The following is a 19,016-nucleotide window of genomic DNA, read 5'->3' as shown; positions in this document are numbered from 1 at the left end:
GTATAGCATGCTATATTTCAAACTAAAGGAAATTTGTAATGGTATGGTTACAAATAGGTGACTAGTAATGATAGGTTTCTAAAGTGAGAAAATTGTAATGGCTCCTATACCCTTAAGGTTGGCAATCAAGTAAAAAGAAAAAAATATTATCATAGTACTTTGTTATACATTAAAAAAGGTCCATTTTTGTGTTCCTAAATATATTTAATATTACATTGGTGACACTAAATGTGTTTCCTTATACGGATTAATTGTGTAAGACCATTAGTTGAGAATGTTCTTCGAGTGACTAGAAATTATAAACCATAATACCAATTTTCGGCATGACTTTTTCCCCTTTTTGCGAATAAACTTTTCGCCTGAGTTTTGTGTGCGTCCCTGCATTTGGTTTATACACCTTAAAATTTTAGAAAGATTAAAGATAAGACATGTATAATACTTTTCTCGTTCCACCTCCAAACACACGAAAAACTATCCAACTTTTGATATCACAGCAGATTTTTCTAGCTGAACCCAATAAACTTAAATTCACTAGACACTGGGGCAATTCAGCTAGCCTACTGCCTACCCAACGACACCCACTTTCCGCGCCGCCGCAGACATTCAGCTAGAGGCTCACTCACACCTTCGTCCACGTCCCCGGCAATGGCGTCGTGCGGCAACCATGTCGCCGCCAGCGCCAAGCACCTCAGGGTGCTGCTCCAGTTCTCCTGCGACAGTCAGGTAAGGCCGACGCCGCAGCCGATCCGCCGCGCTCTCGATCGGGATGGACGCCGGTCGCGAAAATGACACATCTTTTGCACTCGCAGCGCATTCCGGACGAGCTCGCTGAGGGGTCGGCGCCGGGAAGGCCCGCGTCGTCGGCCCGTCCGGCGGCAAGGTCAAGGTCTGGCGTGTCGAGGTCGGGCGGGACGGTGACGGCGCCTTCCTGGGGCGCGGGTGGCCGGAGATCGCGGCCGCATTCGGCGTCGGGGACGGGTGGTTCTTGGTCCTTCAGCACCATGGCGGCAGCGTCCTGACCCTCAAGGCATTCGACGCCAGCGGTTGTATCAGGGGCCTCGTCACTCCACCTACAGGTAAAAAAGGATTCCGCGTGTAGATGTTCATATGCTGTAATGTCCCAAAGAAAATAAAATTAGGATCTTCACCTGAATGTGATCTGCTTGGACACTGAAAAATTAAGTTGTAATATTGCAATATTAGAGTCCTCAAACGTAGAGCTGATTCTCAATGACAAATGATCATGTAATTCATATTGCAAAATTAGATCAATAAGGAAGCTTGCAAGAAGATCAATTCTACCTAATTAGGATTAAGTTATCCTTGTTGACTTCTAGTTACCTAGTGCCAATAACTCCTAAATTCAGTTCAAACTAATTTCTTGTAACTCGTATTTTCTTCAGAAGCAACCACAAGCAGCAAAGATGTTTCCCATAGGCCGCAGTTCGTCAGTGTGCTTCCACACGATTTCATGGAAAAGATGGTACATAGACTTTTGTTGCTACTTCGTTTTTCTCATCCTGTTTTCTCTGATTAGATAGGATGGTCTAACTTTACCCCTTTTTATGTGTTCTTGCAGCTAATACCGGCTAAGTTTGTGGAACATTACATCCCTGAAGAGCACAAGAACAGTCGTATGGCCATGGTTATTGGCTCCCTTGGGAAGATTTGTCGTGTTGAGCTCGAGATGAATGAGTCGAACTTGTTTCTCAGAGGTGGCTGGTCACAGGTTCTTGTGTCTCATGACGTCACTCAAGCTAATGCTCTGCTGCTGAAGTATGAAGGCAACACGGTTTTCACAGTCAAAGTGTTTGGCCCTGATGGATTCCAGAGAGAGTCCAAAGACAAGGACATCAGAATTCAGCAAGGTGAACAAAAGATAAATCCTTCTATGGTAGTTTTTGAATCTGTTAGCAGTGGTTATAAATGCGAGGTGAATACTGAAGTCCATCTCTCTTGTTTTCTCATCAAGCATCGACATTACCAAATACAGGTAAGCAGCAGGAAGCACCATCTGAGTCCATTAGGAACCGTAAGAGCAAGAAGGATTGGCCAAGTAGGGAAGGACAAAAGAAACCAAAAGGCTCCACGGTTTCCATGAACGAGGCATCAAAGAGGATTGCTGTCTATGAGATTGGACCCCATCATGGATAAAGAAAGAGATCAACACCTGCACTCTCAGAAAGAAACTTGTAAGCGCAACTATTTCTCTAATAAACAAGATAAAATCATATGCTCAACAAGAGTATGAGACTTCTGCTAGCTTTCATTTCCTTATGAAAAAATAGATCAACATGTTCATTTGATCATTTGATGCTCTAACTACTTATAATATATTTAAGTGCTGGAGTTGATGATATCAGATGTTCCGTAGATTTTTTTCATGTGTCTGCATTCATGATCTATTATCGAATCCAAAGAAATTAAGTTTACATCTAGCAGTCCTTATTAATGCCATTATGATAATGCTTACTGAAACCATAATTGCAATTGTTGCAGTCTCTGTCAAAATCTTTCTGTGATGCAATTGGGCTACTCGAACCTTGCACAATCACACTCTAGACCTCAATGAACAGTACGGAATCATGGAAGGTTGGTGGTCTCCCATGCAAGAACAACAGCTTCGTTATTGCGAGGGGTTGGATGATGTTCTGCCGGGAGAACAGTCTCAAGGAAGGTGACATCTGCACCTTCAACATTGTTGAAACCACACTGTGGCATGTCGTTATCACACATAATAAGGTAAAGATGAACAAGTTTGCTATCTGAGTTAAGCACTGAAGCACTTACCCCTTTCTCTTTCAAGTATCAACACTAACATATATTCAAATGCAGCAGGATAGTCCTTCTTCCAGTAGGAAATTATGCCGTAGCAAGCCTAAGAGGAAGAACGACGTGTCAAGTAGTGAAGGACAAAAGAGTCCAGAAGGCTTGATGACTTCTTCGAAGAAGGTGTCGCCAAAGACAAGATGTGTTTTTGAGATTGGACCGGCAGCTTGGATAAAGAAGGAGATCAATAACAGTGCAATTGAAAACTATCTTGTAAGCACAACCATTACTCTATTTGTATGAGCAAGTCTGAAATTGGATAAACTCATTTCAGTTTTTATCAAGAATAGAAACTGCGATGTTACTACAATATAGCACTTCTGCAAACAAGCTTACATTTCTAAATGCAGTTCCAACAGTTTCATTTACCTATTTAATTACTGATACTATATGTGTGCATCACAGGAGCAAACAAATCAATATACCAAAGTACTTACTTTGACGTAGGTCCTGTTTGACACGGCTCCACTCCTAAACTCCAGCAGCTCCATCAAAAAATTCAGCCAAACACCCCAACTCCAAAACTCCATGGAGTTGCCAACTCCATGGAGCTGTAGTGCAAATGGAGGTGGAGTTTTGGAGCACCTCTTTTGCTGCTCCAGAAACCTCTCTTTTGAACCTCCTCGTGGAGTTGGTGGGTAATTACCCACCAATGCCACTGGTTATATAAAAAATCGTTTCATTCTATTCTCCCTTCTATTCTCTCGAGCCCCACTCGCCGCCAGAGCCCCGCCCGTCGCCGCCCCCGTGGCCGGTCAGCCTCGCCGCCCGCCGCGGACCGCCGCCGCCCCCGTCGCCCGTCGCCGCCCGCCGCCGGTCGTCGCCCATTGCCGCCTGCCGCCGGTCGTCGCCCGTCGCCGCCCAGCGCCGCCCCCGTCGCCGCCCAGCCCGCCGCCCGTCGCCGCCCGCCACTGCACCCGTTGCCCGTCGCCGCCCGCCGCCGCCCGCCGCCCGTCGTCGCCTGTCGCCGCCCAGCGCCACCCCCGTCGCCGCCCACCTCGCCGCCCGCCGTCGAGCCCGCCGCCCACCCCGCCGCCCGTCGCCGCCCAGCCCGCCACCCACCCCGCCGCCCGTCGCCGCCCAGCCTGCCACCCACCCCGCTGCCCGTGGAGGGTCTCCCGTGTGCAACACAGTGCAGTGGAAAAAGGGGAAGAAGAAGATGGGATAGAGAGGATGACAAGTGGGACCTTAATTGGGGGGCAACAATGGCAATCCACACTGAAATCGATTTTTTTTGGAGCTGAGAGCACCCATCTAGCCAAACACCCCATTTTTGTTCTGGAGTTTTGGAGCGGAGCTGGCTCCATGTGGAGTTCAGGAGTGGAGCATCTCCACCCGGAGTTGGAGCCATACCAAACAGGGCCGTAGTATCACGTCTTGACTTACCAAACCCCACATGATCAAACTAGAATTCAGAAGTCTGAGTATTCATCCTCTATATATGATACCTGGATTGTTGATCATTGCTTATAGAAGTCAGTTTCTGACCAATTTCGTTATTGGTATTCTCGCAGTATTTGCCATATGCCTTTTGTGATGCAATTGGACTACGGGAACCTCGCACCATCACGCTGAAGACCTCAATGAGCAACACCAGGTCTTGGCAGGTGCTTGTTGTCCCCAACAAGAATAGCAGCCACTATGTTCGGGGTCTGGATTGGAAGAGGTTCTGCGAGGAGAATGAGATCAAGGTTGGTGATGTCTGCACTATCAGCATTGTTGAAACCACCTTGTGGCATGTTGTCGTCGCACGTCAATAAGCTAGGAACAGATTGTTGTTGTTCTTTTATCGTGGAATGTGCAGATTACAGGTTTATCAACTAGCTGGCTTACAGAGTAAATGTTATCTGGGTGTTTAACTTGAACACTTTGAGGGAGGTCCTGTCTGTTGATGCCCTGCTTTTCTCATTTGTGAACCTAAATGCTTGGAATTTACTTACTTAGTTTTGCAAAGTTAGCTACTCCCTCCGTTCCAAATTATAAGTCATTCTAACTTTTTTTTGAGAGTCAAACTATTTTATATTTGACCAAAATTATAGAGAGAATTACAAAGATCTATGGCACCGAATAGAATAGATATATACTATGAAAATATATTTAATGAAGAAACTAATGATATTTATTTGGTATCATGAATGTTAGTACTTCATTGTATAAATTTAGTCAAACTTAACTCTCCAAGAAAATTGGAATGACTTATAATTTGGAATGGAGGAAGTAAGTTAGAAAGCAACCTGACATGGCCAAGGTTAAAAATTAAGGTTGTTGGCACTTCCAGTGCTCTCAGACTAAAATTATGTTTCCTTGTAATGGTTAGGAACCCAGTCCAAAATTTAACTTTGTGATATAGAGCTTGATTGGACAGTGAATCTTTCAATCACATAATTTCCGACTTATATACCTAAAATGTTTCTAAAACTGTATTCTGCATCTGTTTCTTACGAATAGTGGTCAAATTATTCCACTGGCGGTTGTGTTCGATGGTGAAAATATTTTTTTCCGTCTAAATGAGTAATTTTAAGCACTGTGTTTGGAATGGGTGCATAATTTTTATTTCTTTTCAAAAACCACGGAACCTGCTGAAAGGTTTGCTTATTTTTGTTTCTTCTCAAAAACCAAGCGAAACGTTTCTCTTCTGTTCCAGCAGAACTAGAATTAAAAAATCATCCAAAATGGAATTTTATAGTAGAACCATCTCTCCCTTGTCACACAAAGAAGCTCTCCTGAAAAGCAGGTTCTAAATTTTTCATAAAAAATAAATGCAAACGTTAAGGGTGTGTTTGGATGGAGGGACAGGACGGGACGGTCCCAATTTTACAGGTGTTTGGTTGGAGAGATATGGGGATGGGGACGGCATCAAAATGGCATATTCCATGAAAAAGTGGGACGGATCGGTCCCTCAAAAAAGCTCGGACCGATCCTTCCCTCCCGCACGGCGTTAGCGCGCCGTCTCGCGTGAGTTGGGGCGTGGCCGGGCGGCGGCGGAGCAGGCTAGGGCCACGGCCGGGGGCGGAGGCGGAGCAGGCCACGGCCATGGCGTCGGCGGTGGAGAAGGCCGGCTCGGGGGCGGCACCGTCGGGGGGGGGGGGGAGGGAAAGGGCGGGGCCCCCGAAAGGAGGAGGAAACCGGGGGGGGGAGCGGCCCTGGGAGCTCCCCGCACCCGAATTGGAGGCGGACGGCTCCAGGGCAAGCACCGGCAGAGGAGGAAGGGCCCGCGCCCGCCGGATGGAAGAAAGCCCACCGGTTGGAAGAAGGCGGTGCCTAGAGGTGGGGGGTTGGGTGGAAGAAGATGGGAGGAAGAAGAAGATAGTGGATGACATATGGGGCCGCAGTTTTTAGGTCAATGACAATTGGGATCCATAGTTAACAGCACGCAAACGCCATCCATCTCGTCCCTCGGCCATCCCTCCAACCAAACACAAAACTAGGGACGTCCCCATCTCTCCAACCAAACATCAGATGAGATTATTCCATCCTCGAAAATAGGGATGACCATATCCCGTCCTCGCCGTCCCTCCATCCAAACCACCCTAACAAATATTGAAAAGCAGGTCTCTGCTGAAATCCGACTCTCCGATCCCACGGACGGCCAAGATGGACGGAGCACCCGGATGGACGCCTCAGATTCACCACGTCCACATATAAAAATTCCACCCTCCGGTCACAAAGGCTCTCTTCCAGCCCTAGCCCCCATTCTCCCCGCCGCCACCTGCGCTCGCCTTCGCCCTCCCGCTCCCTCCCTCCGCTTCCTCCGTCGCAAGAGCGCTCGAGGCGGCGACCGCATCTCCAAGATGGTACAGCTTTTTGATTCGATTCGACCGTGTGCTTCTTACCCTTTCCATTTCGATTCCGTTTCTCGGCTTGGTTGATTTGCTCATTCGATCTGATGTTGCTCTTGGTTGTTTATTGGGGGGGAATCGGTGCAGGTGCTCCAGAACGACATCGACCTGCTCAACCCGCCGGCGGAGCTCGAGAAGCTCAAGCACAAGAAGAAGCGCCTCGTCCAGTCCCCCAACTCCTTCTTCATGGTACGCGTTTATGCCCTTTCGTCGCTTTCTGCGTGATGGAGCGGTGCAAATCGTCTGTGATCTGTTAAGAGATGGCCCGTTCTTGTGTAGTCTGGTTGGAGACCGGCTCTAATTGTGTTTGCTCTGTGTTTTGTTTTCCAATCTGTGCAGGATGTCAAGTGCCAGGGCTGTTTCAGCATGTAAGGCTTCTTGATCCTTGCTCCCCTTTTCGTCTTATGTCACTAAAATTGCAATTGAGAGCGATTTTGCTTGACTGAGCCATGAGTAGAACTTTGTATAGATTGTGGCACGTGTGGTAGATAGCTTGTTTGCTTTGTGTGCTCATTGAATGGTGCACAAACTGTGTTTAGGAAAGTTATTTCACCTACTTATAGTTTCAGAGGTTGATAGATTGTGTCCATCTCGCCAATTGTCTATTTATCATGGTTAGTGTGTTATGCTAATCCTGTGTTACTTATTTTCCTTTGATAATTCTGGGGTTGTACTCAATAGTTAGCAAGTAGTGTTCTAATTACTACTAAGTAAGGTGTCAATCTTGATTCAATTGTTGGAGCCTTGTGCTTTTTGCAATGTTAAGACTGTGGAACTTATTGGTAGAATGAAGCATCTTAATTTGGTAGAATTTATATTTGTTGCAAGGGTCTAGCAAAAGTTTTATAGGTTGTTATCACATTATACATTGCGAAGAAAATGTTGATAGGTGTAGAGATGGAAACTGCTATTCACACGCTAGTTTTTGTTAGTTTCTTACCTGACCGGTACAAGTTCCTTGTTTTGTTGGCTTTAGTGCTAGGTGATTTAATTGATTGTGCTAGATGTAAATTTGAAAATTCCACAGCGTAATGCCTTGTTGCTTGATATTGCTGCAAGTGCAGCAGCCTTTTTTTATTGATTCCAGTAAATTTGATATTTTTTGTCATCTCTAAGCTTGATTGCACTTGTCTCTGTCCTTTAGATGTTAACCATGTATGTACTAGTGTTTGCGGGGCTTCTGTTGCTTCCTCCATTGTAACATATGCACAAGTTGATTCCAGTGAGTTAGGATGAATCGTCAGACCAGAGCTTAGGTGCTTTAGAAACATGCATTGTTTCTGTTTTTATGGGATGTTGATCAAACCAAAGAATTGCTAACAGTATCTAACTCTCTGTTGATGTGATTGCAGAACCACTGTGTTCAGCCACTCCCAGACCGTTGTGGTGTGCCCAGGCTGCCAGACGGTGCTCTGCCAACCTACCGGTGGGAAGGCCAGGCTCACCGAGGGCTGCTCCTTCCGCCGCAAGGGCGACTAGGCTCCCGGTGCTTGCTGTGGGGAGGAAAAAGAAGGATGTCCTAATGAGCAACTCCTGTATATCTTTTCCAGGATATGTACTCGTGGAGGATTTTGTTAATTATGCCTGTTTAGAGCCTGTGATGTTGCGACAACGCATCTGTAAACCTGCACTTTGTTTGAGTGAAAGCTGCTAAGTGTTGTGGTTACCACTGATGCCTCAAATTTTTTCTTGTCCAGCGATGCTTTTGTTGCCGGTTGTGCAGCTTGCAAGTTTGCTAGTCGATTGCAATATGCTCTGAGAAATTTAAGCTGTGGCGATGTTCGTGTTTTGTGGCTATGTCTGGTAGTAGTAACAGTTTGTTTTTTTAGTGTTATCACTCTACAAAATTTATCTTGACACGAGAGGTCGTTGAAATCTTACATTACTAGTAGTGCAATTATATTGCAAATGAGTAGCTTCTTGTGCACAATGGCTATATATATATATATATATATATATATATATATATATATATATATATGTTTCCGGGCACGCAACCGCACAATACACTATGCAAGTATGTATGGCAGATTACAGTATTTTTATGCAATTACTCCCTCCATTTCAAATTACTATTCATTTGAAATTACTATTTTTTTTAATTTTTTCTAAATAAATAGATTTTGCTATTCTTTTTAGTTTTTTCTAAATAAATAGATTTTGCTATTCTTTTTAGTTTTTTCTAAATAAATAGATTTTGCTACGTACGAATATACATACATCTAGATCGATAGCAAAACCTATGTATAAAAAAAAGATAGCAAAACCTATGTATAAAAAAAGTCAAATAGTAATTTGGGACGGACGGAATATATGGTAGATTATCGAATAGTAATTTTAGGACGGATGCAATATATGGCAGATTAGCGAATAATAATTTGGTACGGATGGAATACACGGTAGATTAGATTCACAGCAAATTCAAGGGACGTATGAACACGTGTTTAGACAACTATTATAACGTGCGCTTTCCTCGATCAATTGGTGGTGGGCCATTTCGAAAAAAAATACATGGTGGGCCACGCCAATACAGCAGCAGGCCCGCGTAAAACCACCAACCGGGCACTAGGTGGCCCACGGGCCCTGTTCCAAGTTCAACCAAAAACGGAAGAAATCCACACGCTTTCCTCGCCTCCCTGTCCGTCTCCCTGCCGCTATAAAAGCTCCTTCGGTCCTTCCTGACCTGACCTGGGCAGTGCTCTCCTCATCTCCCGTTTATCTTCCCAGCCAGACCAGTCAGGCAGAGATGGACGGCGGCGGTATCCAGGCGGCGGCGGCGGCGGCGAAGGGCAAGGGCGTCGACGGCGAGGCGGCGGTGACTCTGGAGGAGCTGCGGAAGCGGATGGCCGACTTCGCCAAGGAGCGGGACTGGGACCAGTTCCACAGCCCCAGGAACCTCCTCCTCGCCATGGTACGCCGCCACACCCCTACCCTTCTCTGCCTCGCCGATTCCTCGATTCGATCCTCTGCGCCCGCGCGTGCACAAGAAATTCCCCGTGTTCATCCTCAGATAGTGTTATGTTCTTGCGGATTTCGCTCGACGATGATTTCGTTCGTCTCCTATACTAGCTAGCTGCGTGCGTGATACATCGTTTTTCTTTCCTGCTATGATTGTGTTTCTTGCATTGTCGACTGACTTCTCGAGAATAGATGGGGGGCTCGTTTCGTCTTTTGTCCGTGTACGCAGTTGTGCTCATGCCATCCGAAAGATTTATCATCTTTTCCGCCTCTCTCTGTTCTTGCTTTCTACAGCATTCATGGTGGCATCAGGCAATCGGCATATTTTTGTCATTTATTGTCTAATCCTTAAATTAGTAGTAGATAATGGCGAGATCTCGCTTATCGATAGGTACATGGAAATTTTGGTAGAATATCAATTGCTATTTATCTTCGACGGGAAGAAACGTCCCGTGTTGTTTTCACCTACCAAAATTGTTGGCCTTCCTTGTCTCGTATAATAAACTAGATCGACTTTGGAACGGGGCGTGCATACTTTATACAATAAAAATTTGATCTTAGAGGATCTTCTTCCTTGTTTGTATGTGATTGAGCGTCCGAATTATTTAGGCTTTGAACGAGATGTGCACGCTACTAGAATCGAAAAATTGTCGTGTCTAGTTTTAGAAGAAAGCTGAAAACTGATGAAACTGAAAGGAACGTATGGCCATTAATTGTGCGCCTAATTAGTTTCCAGCTGCACCCATAAACATGATGATCTCTATGCAGTCATCAATTCTGGCTCTGACGCCATGAACAATGTTGTAGACAAGTGGACCCGGGAAACAGGAAAAACCATCCAAAAGAAACAAGAAAATGCTGCGCATCACCTGTTATCGGGCTACATGAACTTCCCTATGTTTGTTGTTCCTTTTCCATTCATGTAGTTATAATTTGTCAGCGCCTTGTCTTTTTTAGCATATATGCTTTGCCCCCTTGGTTCAGCAACGAAAGGTCATCTAGATCCTTTCTGTTCGTCGTGTGCTACTTGAAGTTGTGCTGCTGTGCAGAAATTGAATTTGATGCAGAAGAAAGCCTGCACAAAGCAGGCGGAGTGACCATAAACAGGAGTGACCACCATGCATCCTTGTTCATTGTTCTTATCAAGTTTTGTGAGCCTCTGGCATGGCCATAAAAAGCATGCTGCTGTGAGGTGGCCACAGAGCCTGACCAGCAGCAGCAAGCTGTCCTCTACTCCTGTAGCCCTGTGTCCAGTCTACTCATCACTTGTTGCTGACTTCTCACCAACATTTATGCATGTGTTTTTTAGTTTAATAATCTTGCAAATTCTGGCTACTGTTGTTGACTGGTGTGACGTGACTTGCATTGCTGCAGGTGGGTGAGGTCGGGGAGCTCTCGGAGATCTTCCAGTGGAGGGGCGAGGTGCCCCGGGGCCTGCCGGGGTGGGAGGCCCGGGAGACGGAGCACCTGGGCGAGGAGCTCGCCGACGTGCTCCTCTACCTCGTCCGCCTCTCCGACATGTGCGGCGTCGACCTCGGCAAGGCCGCGCTGCGCAAGATTGGGCTCAACGCCATCAAGCACCCGGTCGGGAAGCGCCACAACACCTCGTCCAAGAAATTCGCTCGATGCTCCGGCAGCAATGGTAATGCTGGCAGTACCACTGGCGATGACAAGAATGAGGCTGTCAAGGAGGGTGATAAGGAAGGAGCACTGATAGGCTAGCTGGCAAGGCTTCGATCTGAGAGCTTTAGCTAGCACTGCAGGATGGTTGCCTGCAGGTTTTGGTTCTGTCAGTTCTGTGGTAATGGAGATCATAATATGCGGTTATTTGATCATATGCTTAGTTTACTTTTTTCGAAAGGAAATTAAATGTTTAAACAGTTCTATTTTTCACTGGTTCGCCATTTGTCTGGTGTTCTTAGCTAGGTGACTGAAAGTCCGCTCTTCCCCCTCCCCCCCCCCCCCCCCCCCCCCCTCTTTTTATTGTGGATGACACTAGGCCTGCTCACTAAGCAAGAGTATCGGTTGCAAAAAGGTCATAACAGATAACACATGGTTAAGTGATGTTGTTAAGAGTATCAGCGGACACGGAATGTAATTCCTTCTCTTTTGAGGAAGGAACAAGGAAGCATGGAATAAGATCACATTGGTTCCGGCCGGGGCACATGTAACACGCACTGGCAGAGAAACGAGCAGTAATCCCGGTTAGAAAACCTCATAGATCTCGGTTTTTCTAACCGGGACTAAAGGGTTTTTGAAAAAAGTATTAGAAATTCCTGGGAGCCTCCCACACATGTGCATGTTAAGTCACGCGAAATATGCGCGTGCGTGGTGTGGGATTCGAACCCACAATCTCAAACCTCGCGCGTAACTTCCTTACTATCTCATCTACACAACACATCTAAGTAGGGGATGCAATCCTTTTATAGTAACTAGTGAGTGATCCTTTAGTCCCGGTTGGTAACACCAACCTAGTCCCCGTTGGTGTTACCAATCGAGACTAAATGTATCTTCACGAACTACGAAATTTAGACTCGGGATTAAAACTTTTTAATTCCGAACCTAAAAATAACCGAGATTTTTATTGAATATGGAAGGTCATTTTTCCACGAGTGACGCACGCACTTATGCATGGTCGACATGGCCGACGTACGGCTCGATGGCATCTGACCATGCCAAGGCGTGTTATACTGCGCGATCTACACTTCTTTGCCGATGCCGAGTGTTCTCGTCAAATGGCCGACGGTATTTATTGCGATATTTAATATTTTATTTGACTGAATGGATAAGAGTGTCACAATTATTGGATTTTGCCAAGAGTACTCTTTTTAGTTGACGACTAGTAATTACTGAGAACGTTTACGGAGAAGAGTCTGGAAAGCATATATCAGAATATTTGCGTCGTCGGCCACTTCACAAAAGCTCTCGGCAATTGGCGTGAATCGTGTAGTCACCTAGGCCCATTTTGTGATTTTAATTTTTCTCAAGGTATATTTAGTAAACTGTGGTGATTTTCTCCCTCTTTTATTTCCATGCAGGGCATTTTATATCTTTCTAGGTGTCTTTGTCCGGCGGCCCCTCCCATGCATCTATTGTTCAGCTATTTATGCACATTAGGGATGGATATGGATGTCTGGAAATCCGAATTATCTAAATTCGTATCCGCTAAAAAGTTAATATGGATATCTGTATCTGTATTCGTTTTTAACGTGGATGTCAAATGAATGTATCCGCATTTGATTTTCAATGTTTTTCTCTATCCGGTCCAGATTCGTATTCGACAAAATTGACATATCCAACATTATCCGTATCCACCAAAGAATAAAGTACCAATGAAGCCATCTAAAACTTATTTATATTACTAAATACTAATTACAAATGATGTTAATTTTAATATTGCTAATAAAATAATTATTTACAACATTTAAACTATTAAAAATTATCTATATGACAAATGACTAATTATGTTAACCTAATATTACTAGTATTATATAATGATAAAGTTTAATTAATTTTAATATGACTAATCATATTATTTTTAAATACATTATATTATTTATTAAATGAACAAATCGTATTTAAATGTATTAATGAACTTATTTTTATTATTAAATGATATATATTTATGAAAATACTTATTTTTATATTATTTTGATATATTTAGTTATTTATTAATCATATTTTATTTTCAATATCTATTATGTACTGCTTGTAACATGATATTTGATCAATTATAAAACCATCGATAAATGCAAAATTTTAGTCGTTATGACGCTATGTTATAAGTCGAACAAGTATCCGAATGCGAATCCGAATTCGAACTATTCATTTTGTATTCATATTTAATAATATTCATATTCGTATTCGAATTCGAATTAAAATATGGTAAATAGTGCTATCTGAATTCGATTTCATGCGTATCCGATCCGAATCCATCCCTAATGCACATATGTTACAATCTGACATGTGTCAGAATCAACTCTCCCACAGCCTCCTTCCCATCTCTCTATAATTAATTTTTAGCCTAATTCTCTTTTACCCGTACTCAAACAATATAGTTTGGGGGTGCTCTTTCAGTCCCTATAAATGTGTTGCCTGGGTTACATAATTTGTTCAAGCTTACACATATTTTTGTTCTACTTGTGCATATACTAACATTGTCATTAGTTTATACATATTTTTTCGTTATCACGATGTCTTGTTCTAGGTGTGAAAAATATTTGTTCCACAAGTTACATGATTTGTTTCAAGTATGTAAATTGTTTGTTCCTCCTGTATATTTTTTATTATTTTCTAAATATTCAATGTTTCCTGTGGAGTTGAAATATTTTTCTCGGGAATAATTTTCTCGTAAAGCTGGAGCATTTTATTGTAAAGATATCACATTTTTCTTGAACAAATCTCTCTTTTAATTCGAACAAGTTTTTACTTTACTTGAAATATTCTTTGAGAAAATATCATCCAAATATACTCAAGTGGGGTGTTGCGTAAGAGCTCTAATTGTGGGAAACATAATTTTGGAATCGAAATTTACTTGGATGCTTGATTTAGAAACTATGATTTGTTTTGAAGTCCCGGTGTATAAATTCTTTGTTTCATGAGATTGCTTGATTTGTTTCTGATGTGTAAATTGTATTTTCTTCATGTATAAAATTTTAATTATTTGTCTAAATATTTAATATTTTCTAGTGAATTTGAACATTTCTCTCCTCATCTGGAGTACTGTTATCGAGAGGTTGGAACATTCATTTTCTTGTAAAAATGTTGCATTTTTCTTTTGGATGTTCTAGGTTTATGAGTTGGAGTAAATGCCATCCAAAAATATTCAGGTAGAGTCTTGTTTTAGCGCTCTTATTATGATAAACATATTTGTGCAATCGAAGTATAATTTGGAAGCTCAATTTAAAATCTATATCTTTTTATGTTTTGAAACATGCAGTGACGTCAGCACTTGTCCTTTCGAGCTGTGGGAAGGGTTTGTGGGGGTCAGGCGTTCTTTGGATGACGAGGCAGGCCCTAAGATTTTTACCCTATTTCGCATTCTACTTTCATTCATCGCATACTTATGTTATTATCCTCTATACCATCTGTGTAAGCAACAAGGGCACGGTGACAGTTGGGCCATGCCCGTACAGCAGGTCCACATTAAACCACGGTGCAGGAGGCGGCCCATGGGCCCAGGTCCAAGTCCAGGCCGAAAATGGAACAAAGAAACAAATCCGCAACGCTTTCCTCGCCTATGTTATCAGTCGTCTCCTCCTCAGTCCTTGTGAAGCTGCAGTCCGGTACGTGGGCAGTACATTCCATCTCCTCCGGTACCCTAACATCATTGTCGAAACCTTGATGCAATGAACCACCATCAAGCAGTCCCTAGCTAATGAATCACCATGGCCACATCGCATTGTCCTGCGAGCTTTTCTGTCGTAGGCTTTGTCCTAGCTGATCCAGTCAACGCTGCGGCGACTAACTGAGTCGGCTGCTTGCCTTGATCTTGTCACTGCCGTGGCAAACGTGCCGACGTTGCTTGTCATAATGCCAGGATCATGTCACAGCTAGCCATAGCAAACTTGTTGCACTTGCCTCGTCGGCAGGCTCCATACGTTTGCTGGTTGATGATCCATCTAGCATGGGGCTCCCAGTCGTTGCTAAGTTGTTGTGCCTTTGTAGCGGCTTCATTTCATTTTTTCTTTTGCGAAATCATCTTTCCTAATTTGGTCTTTCACAAATATATGCCGCCGGCCGTCATATGGAAACTGGAGGGGATTCAATTCCGACCATCCTCTCGTGCCTCTCCTTGATTAGCATGTCAATTATTTTTTAACATTTTTTAACGAAAAATTTGTTCTGAGCGTCAAGCATTTGCATTTTGCCATAAAGATACCCCATTTTTTCCGAGCTATCATATTGTATCTCCATATAAGCATGTATACTACCTTTAGTACCGGTTGGGAAACACCCCCCTTTAGTGCTTGGTCCCCGACTATATCGATTATTCAGTACTAAATGCGATAGGATGGAGGAATGGAGGAAGGTCAACCTCAACTGAGAATAGAGGAAGGTCATCTTACTTGTTCGAAATGTCCTCAACTCTAACGATTTTTCTTTTCCCTGGAAGAACTAGAACTATGTGGCGTTTTGGCTCATCTTCTGACTTTTTAGGACCCTTTTTGGGTTTGATTGACATCTCCTTCGCATAGAAAACCTGAGTCACATCCTTGGCTAAGATGAATGGTTCGTCTCTATATCAATCTTGCTGAGGTCCACTAGTGTCATCCTATACTGGTCTATCGTTACGCCTCCTCTAGCAAGGTAAGGTCCATAGTCAAGTTCACATATCTCCTCTATGACACCATAGTATCTGTCCTTTTCCCATTATTGTCTATTTCAACTATATGAACACCACTATTTCTGTTAGTACTCTTTTGGTCTTGAGCTCTCGTTTAAAATGTATACCCATTTATCTCGTACCCTTGGTATTGCAAGACTGAGACAGATGGTCCCCTAGCCAACCATTGAAGTTGTTTACCAATCATCTCGTTACTCATGAGGTGTCATCGGAGCCATGTGGCGAAAGTATCTATATGATGCAGTGTAATCGAAGCCTCAGACTTCCCCAGGTTTTCGGACCGGACAATATTCTTGTGCTCCTCCATATATGGAGCCACCAAGGATTTTGCAGAACCGTGAAGTTTGCTTTGCGGATTTCAGCCTCCATATATTAGCTTTCTTCCCTAGTGTGCACTTTCCCTTTAGCCACCCCTCATGATGTGACATAGGGACCCCAATCGGACTAAGTTCATCAATAAAGTCAACACAAAACTTAGTGACCTCCTCTGTTCCATAGGCTTAGCGATGCATCCTTCTAGGCGAGAATGATTGCGAACATACTTCTTTAGGACTGCCATGAACCTCTCAAAAGAGAACATATTGTGTAGGACTGCCATGACCTATAATTGTTATCTCTTTAACAAGGTGAACCAGGTGTCGTAATATTAAAGAAGGAAGGTGGAAAGATCATCTCAAAGCTAACAAGACATTGGACCATGCCATTCTGTAGCTTTATTAGATTGTTGGATTGATTGCCTTCTGCGAAATTTCATTGAGGAACGCACATAGCTTTACGATTGCCAATCTCACATTATCTAGTAGAATGCCCCTCAATGCAACTAGAAACAATTGTGTCATTAAGATGTGGCAGTCATGGGACTTTAGAGATTTGTGAATTTCTTCTCTTTCATATTTATTATTTCATGTATATTCGAGGAGTACTCGGATGGGACCTTCATACTATTCAAGCAATCAAACATGCTATCTTTCTCCTCTTTGCTGATAGTGTAGCTGGCAGGACACAAGTAGTGTTGTCCATTCTGTTTGTTTTCTGGATGTAGGTCCTCTCATTGTTTCGTACGTTTCAGGTCCCGCGTTGCTTTCGGCTTCCCATACATGCCAAGGAAGCCTAGCTGCAGGTTCACGCAAAGATTCTTCATCATGTGCATCACGTCAATTGCATTGCAGACCTCTATGACTTCCCAATAAGGTAGCTCCTAAAATATAGACTTCTTCCACATGGCTGCACATTCATTATCAAACAGGTTGGCTACCAGAGCCCTTGCCAAAGACTATCTTCACATCCTTTATCATAGAAAATACACGCTTTTCGTTACGGTGCAAAGGTTTAGCATGAGTGTCGGGTTCCCCTTTAAAATGCTTTCCTTTCTTTCTTAATGGGTGATTCGCAGGAAGAAATTGACGATGACCCACATACACGACCTTCTGATAGTTTATCAAATACATGCTGTCGGTTTCATCTAAACAGTGGGTGCATGCCCAATATCCCTTGTTCGTCTATCCTGATAGGTTACTAAGTGTAGGCCAATCATTAATGGTAATGAAAAGCGATGCTCGGAGGATGAAAATCTCCTGTTTGTCCTCATCCCACACACGTACACCTTCTTCCTTTCAGAGTAGTAAAAGTTTATCAACCAACAGTCTTAGGTACACATCAATGTCGTTTCCTGGTTGTTTTGGGCATTTGATAAGGACCGACATCATGATGAACTTCCGCTTCATGCACAACCAAGAATGAATGTTGAAGATACATAGGGTCACATGCCATGTACTATGACCACTACTAAACTCCCCAAATGGATTCATTCTGTCTGTGCTTAAACCAAACCTTATGTTCCTTGCATCCTTCTCAATGTTTGGAAATTCTCTGCCAACATTTCTCCATTGTGACCCATTTGCGGAGTGTCTCAATATCTCATATTGCTTACGTTCTTCTTTGTGCCATCGCATCAATTTAGCGTGCATCAACTCATCTTCTACAACATTTTCTTCCTCCTCATCCATTGTAGTATCTACACAAGCACCGCCTTCAGCCTAGTTTGGAATGTTGCTATCATCATCATGTTTTTCACCATCTTCTATTACAACTCCTGTTTCGCCATGCTTATGTGGTGGAACCGCCCAAATTAACTTGGCTAAAGCACACTTAAGTCGCCTAACACGCGATCATGTACTTTAATCAAGTCAACTCGGTAGTCCGTCGGATTTCATCCGATAAACCACTTAACACAGATCGAAAAGCATAGCTCACACGAAGGTGAGTGGTTACAGAGATTACAACAGTCCATCCAGATTAAATGAGTGCATCAAATTATTACAACATCCAGTTCGAAATTCAAACATAGTTTGAAGAGTTTCAAGCAGCAGAAATAAATAAGCGGAAGCTAACGTCGTTGCAGGATATCATGATGAAGCCGATCATGACATTAATGATCCGGATCCTCGCTGTCCGATGAGGGATCCCACTAAACCGTCCAACCAGGAGGAAGTTGGGAAGGCCAAGTGCCACTTGCAGCGAGCTCAGGGGTATCAACATCACCTGAAAAGATGTGCCACGAGCAAGGCGGAGCAACTATGCTCAACAAGACTTAACCGACCAGTGGTAGTAATCCACCAACACCTAGACATGCAAGCTTTTTGGCTAGGGGGTTTGTTTTTACCAAAAGCGACTAGTGTAGGTCCTTACTTTCAATATTTTAGCCACAAGTTCTACGTTCATTTACCAGTCTAAGTTAGCAACTATACTAAACAAGCATAGTTTCCAAACAATTTATGACAAGCATTAATATTAACATCATCATCAAGTTCCATTCTTACTCAGTGTAGCATAGGATCAAGTAATCCCAAACTGTGAGAGGCAGATGAATCAATTCGAATTTCTTAACCATGCATGGCAAACCTAATCTCACGACATCCGCACACTGTGAAGGGTCGCTTCATTTGTCATCCATCCCCATCAATTTCCAGACCCATGTTGGGCCCACTTCCCTTGGTACAAGGCTCCATAGACCCGGCCTCTACCGTTCTATGACCGCACTTGTC

At 43.5% G+C, this 19,016-nt stretch overlaps 4 protein-coding genes across 4 annotated transcripts; all 4 read left to right on the top strand.

Moving 5' to 3' along the window:
* The first annotated feature begins 645 nt into the window (after positions 1-645).
* On the top strand, positions 646-2,154 carry LOC101766315 (putative B3 domain-containing protein Os04g0347400). Its single transcript, XM_022828496.1, has 5 exons — positions 646-718; positions 834-1,076; positions 1,404-1,483; positions 1,580-1,868; positions 1,994-2,154. The coding sequence occupies exons 1-5, from the start codon at positions 646-648 to the stop codon at positions 2,152-2,154; spliced, it is 846 nt and encodes a 281-aa protein (XP_022684231.1).
* A 414-nt stretch (positions 2,155-2,568) lies between these two features.
* Positions 2,569-4,669, top strand: LOC111257944 (putative B3 domain-containing protein Os04g0346900). The gene is made up of 4 exons (XM_022828495.1): positions 2,569-2,742; positions 2,839-3,042; positions 4,344-4,520; positions 4,634-4,669. Exons 1-4 carry the CDS (start codon positions 2,569-2,571, stop codon positions 4,667-4,669), a joined length of 591 nt encoding a protein of 196 aa, XP_022684230.1.
* A 1,809-nt stretch (positions 4,670-6,478) lies between these two features.
* Positions 6,479-8,350, top strand: LOC101758720 (40S ribosomal protein S27). Its single transcript, XM_004975238.2, has 4 exons — positions 6,479-6,623; positions 6,756-6,857; positions 7,008-7,036; positions 8,021-8,350. Exons 1-4 carry the CDS (start codon positions 6,621-6,623, stop codon positions 8,145-8,147), a joined length of 261 nt encoding a protein of 86 aa, XP_004975295.1. The 5' UTR covers positions 6,479-6,620; the 3' UTR covers positions 8,148-8,350.
* A 1,017-nt stretch (positions 8,351-9,367) lies between these two features.
* Positions 9,368-11,530, top strand: LOC101759124 (dCTP pyrophosphatase 1). Its single transcript, XM_004975239.2, has 2 exons — positions 9,368-9,579; positions 11,001-11,530. The coding sequence occupies exons 1-2, from the start codon at positions 9,415-9,417 to the stop codon at positions 11,346-11,348; spliced, it is 513 nt and encodes a 170-aa protein (XP_004975296.1). The 5' UTR covers positions 9,368-9,414; the 3' UTR covers positions 11,349-11,530.
* The last annotated feature ends 7,486 nt before the right edge of the window (positions 11,531-19,016 follow it).

Source organism: Setaria italica, chromosome VII, assembly GCF_000263155.2.
Source record: "Setaria italica strain Yugu1 chromosome VII, Setaria_italica_v2.0, whole genome shotgun sequence".
Lineage (NCBI taxonomy): Eukaryota > Viridiplantae > Streptophyta > Magnoliopsida > Poales > Poaceae > Setaria > Setaria italica.
The sequence above is the reverse complement of the archived record's forward strand: the minus strand, read 5'-3'. Positions and strand labels throughout refer to the sequence as shown.

Excerpts from the sequence above, each read along its gene's own strand:
- LOC101758720 (XM_004975238.2), top strand. Across the intron at positions 6,858-7,007 it reads CCCCCAACTCCTTCTTCATG|GATGTCAAGTGCCAGGGCTG; the intron begins GTACGCGTTTAT and ends CAATCTGTGCAG. Across the intron at positions 7,037-8,020 it reads TGCCAGGGCTGTTTCAGCAT|AACCACTGTGTTCAGCCACT; the intron begins GTAAGGCTTCTT and ends ATGTGATTGCAG.
- LOC111257944 (XM_022828495.1), top strand. The coding sequence starts at position 2,569 with ATGAACAGTACGGAATCATGGAAGGTTGGTGGTCTCCCATGCAAGAAC. Across the intron at positions 2,743-2,838 it reads TCGTTATCACACATAATAAG|GATAGTCCTTCTTCCAGTAG; the intron begins GTAAAGATGAAC and ends CAAATGCAGCAG. Across the intron at positions 4,521-4,633 it reads GCGAGGAGAATGAGATCAAG|ATTACAGGTTTATCAACTAG; the intron begins GTTGGTGATGTC and ends TGGAATGTGCAG.
- LOC101759124 (XM_004975239.2), top strand. The coding sequence starts at position 9,415 with ATGGACGGCGGCGGTATCCAGGCGGCGGCGGCGGCGGCGAAGGGCAAG. Across the intron at positions 9,580-11,000 it reads GGAACCTCCTCCTCGCCATG|GTGGGTGAGGTCGGGGAGCT; the intron begins GTACGCCGCCAC and ends GCATTGCTGCAG.
- LOC101766315 (XM_022828496.1), top strand. The coding sequence starts at position 646 with ATGGCGTCGTGCGGCAACCATGTCGCCGCCAGCGCCAAGCACCTCAGG. Across the intron at positions 1,077-1,403 it reads CCTCGTCACTCCACCTACAG|AAGCAACCACAAGCAGCAAA; the intron begins GTAAAAAAGGAT and ends TATTTTCTTCAG. Across the intron at positions 1,484-1,579 it reads ACGATTTCATGGAAAAGATG|CTAATACCGGCTAAGTTTGT; the intron begins GTACATAGACTT and ends GTGTTCTTGCAG.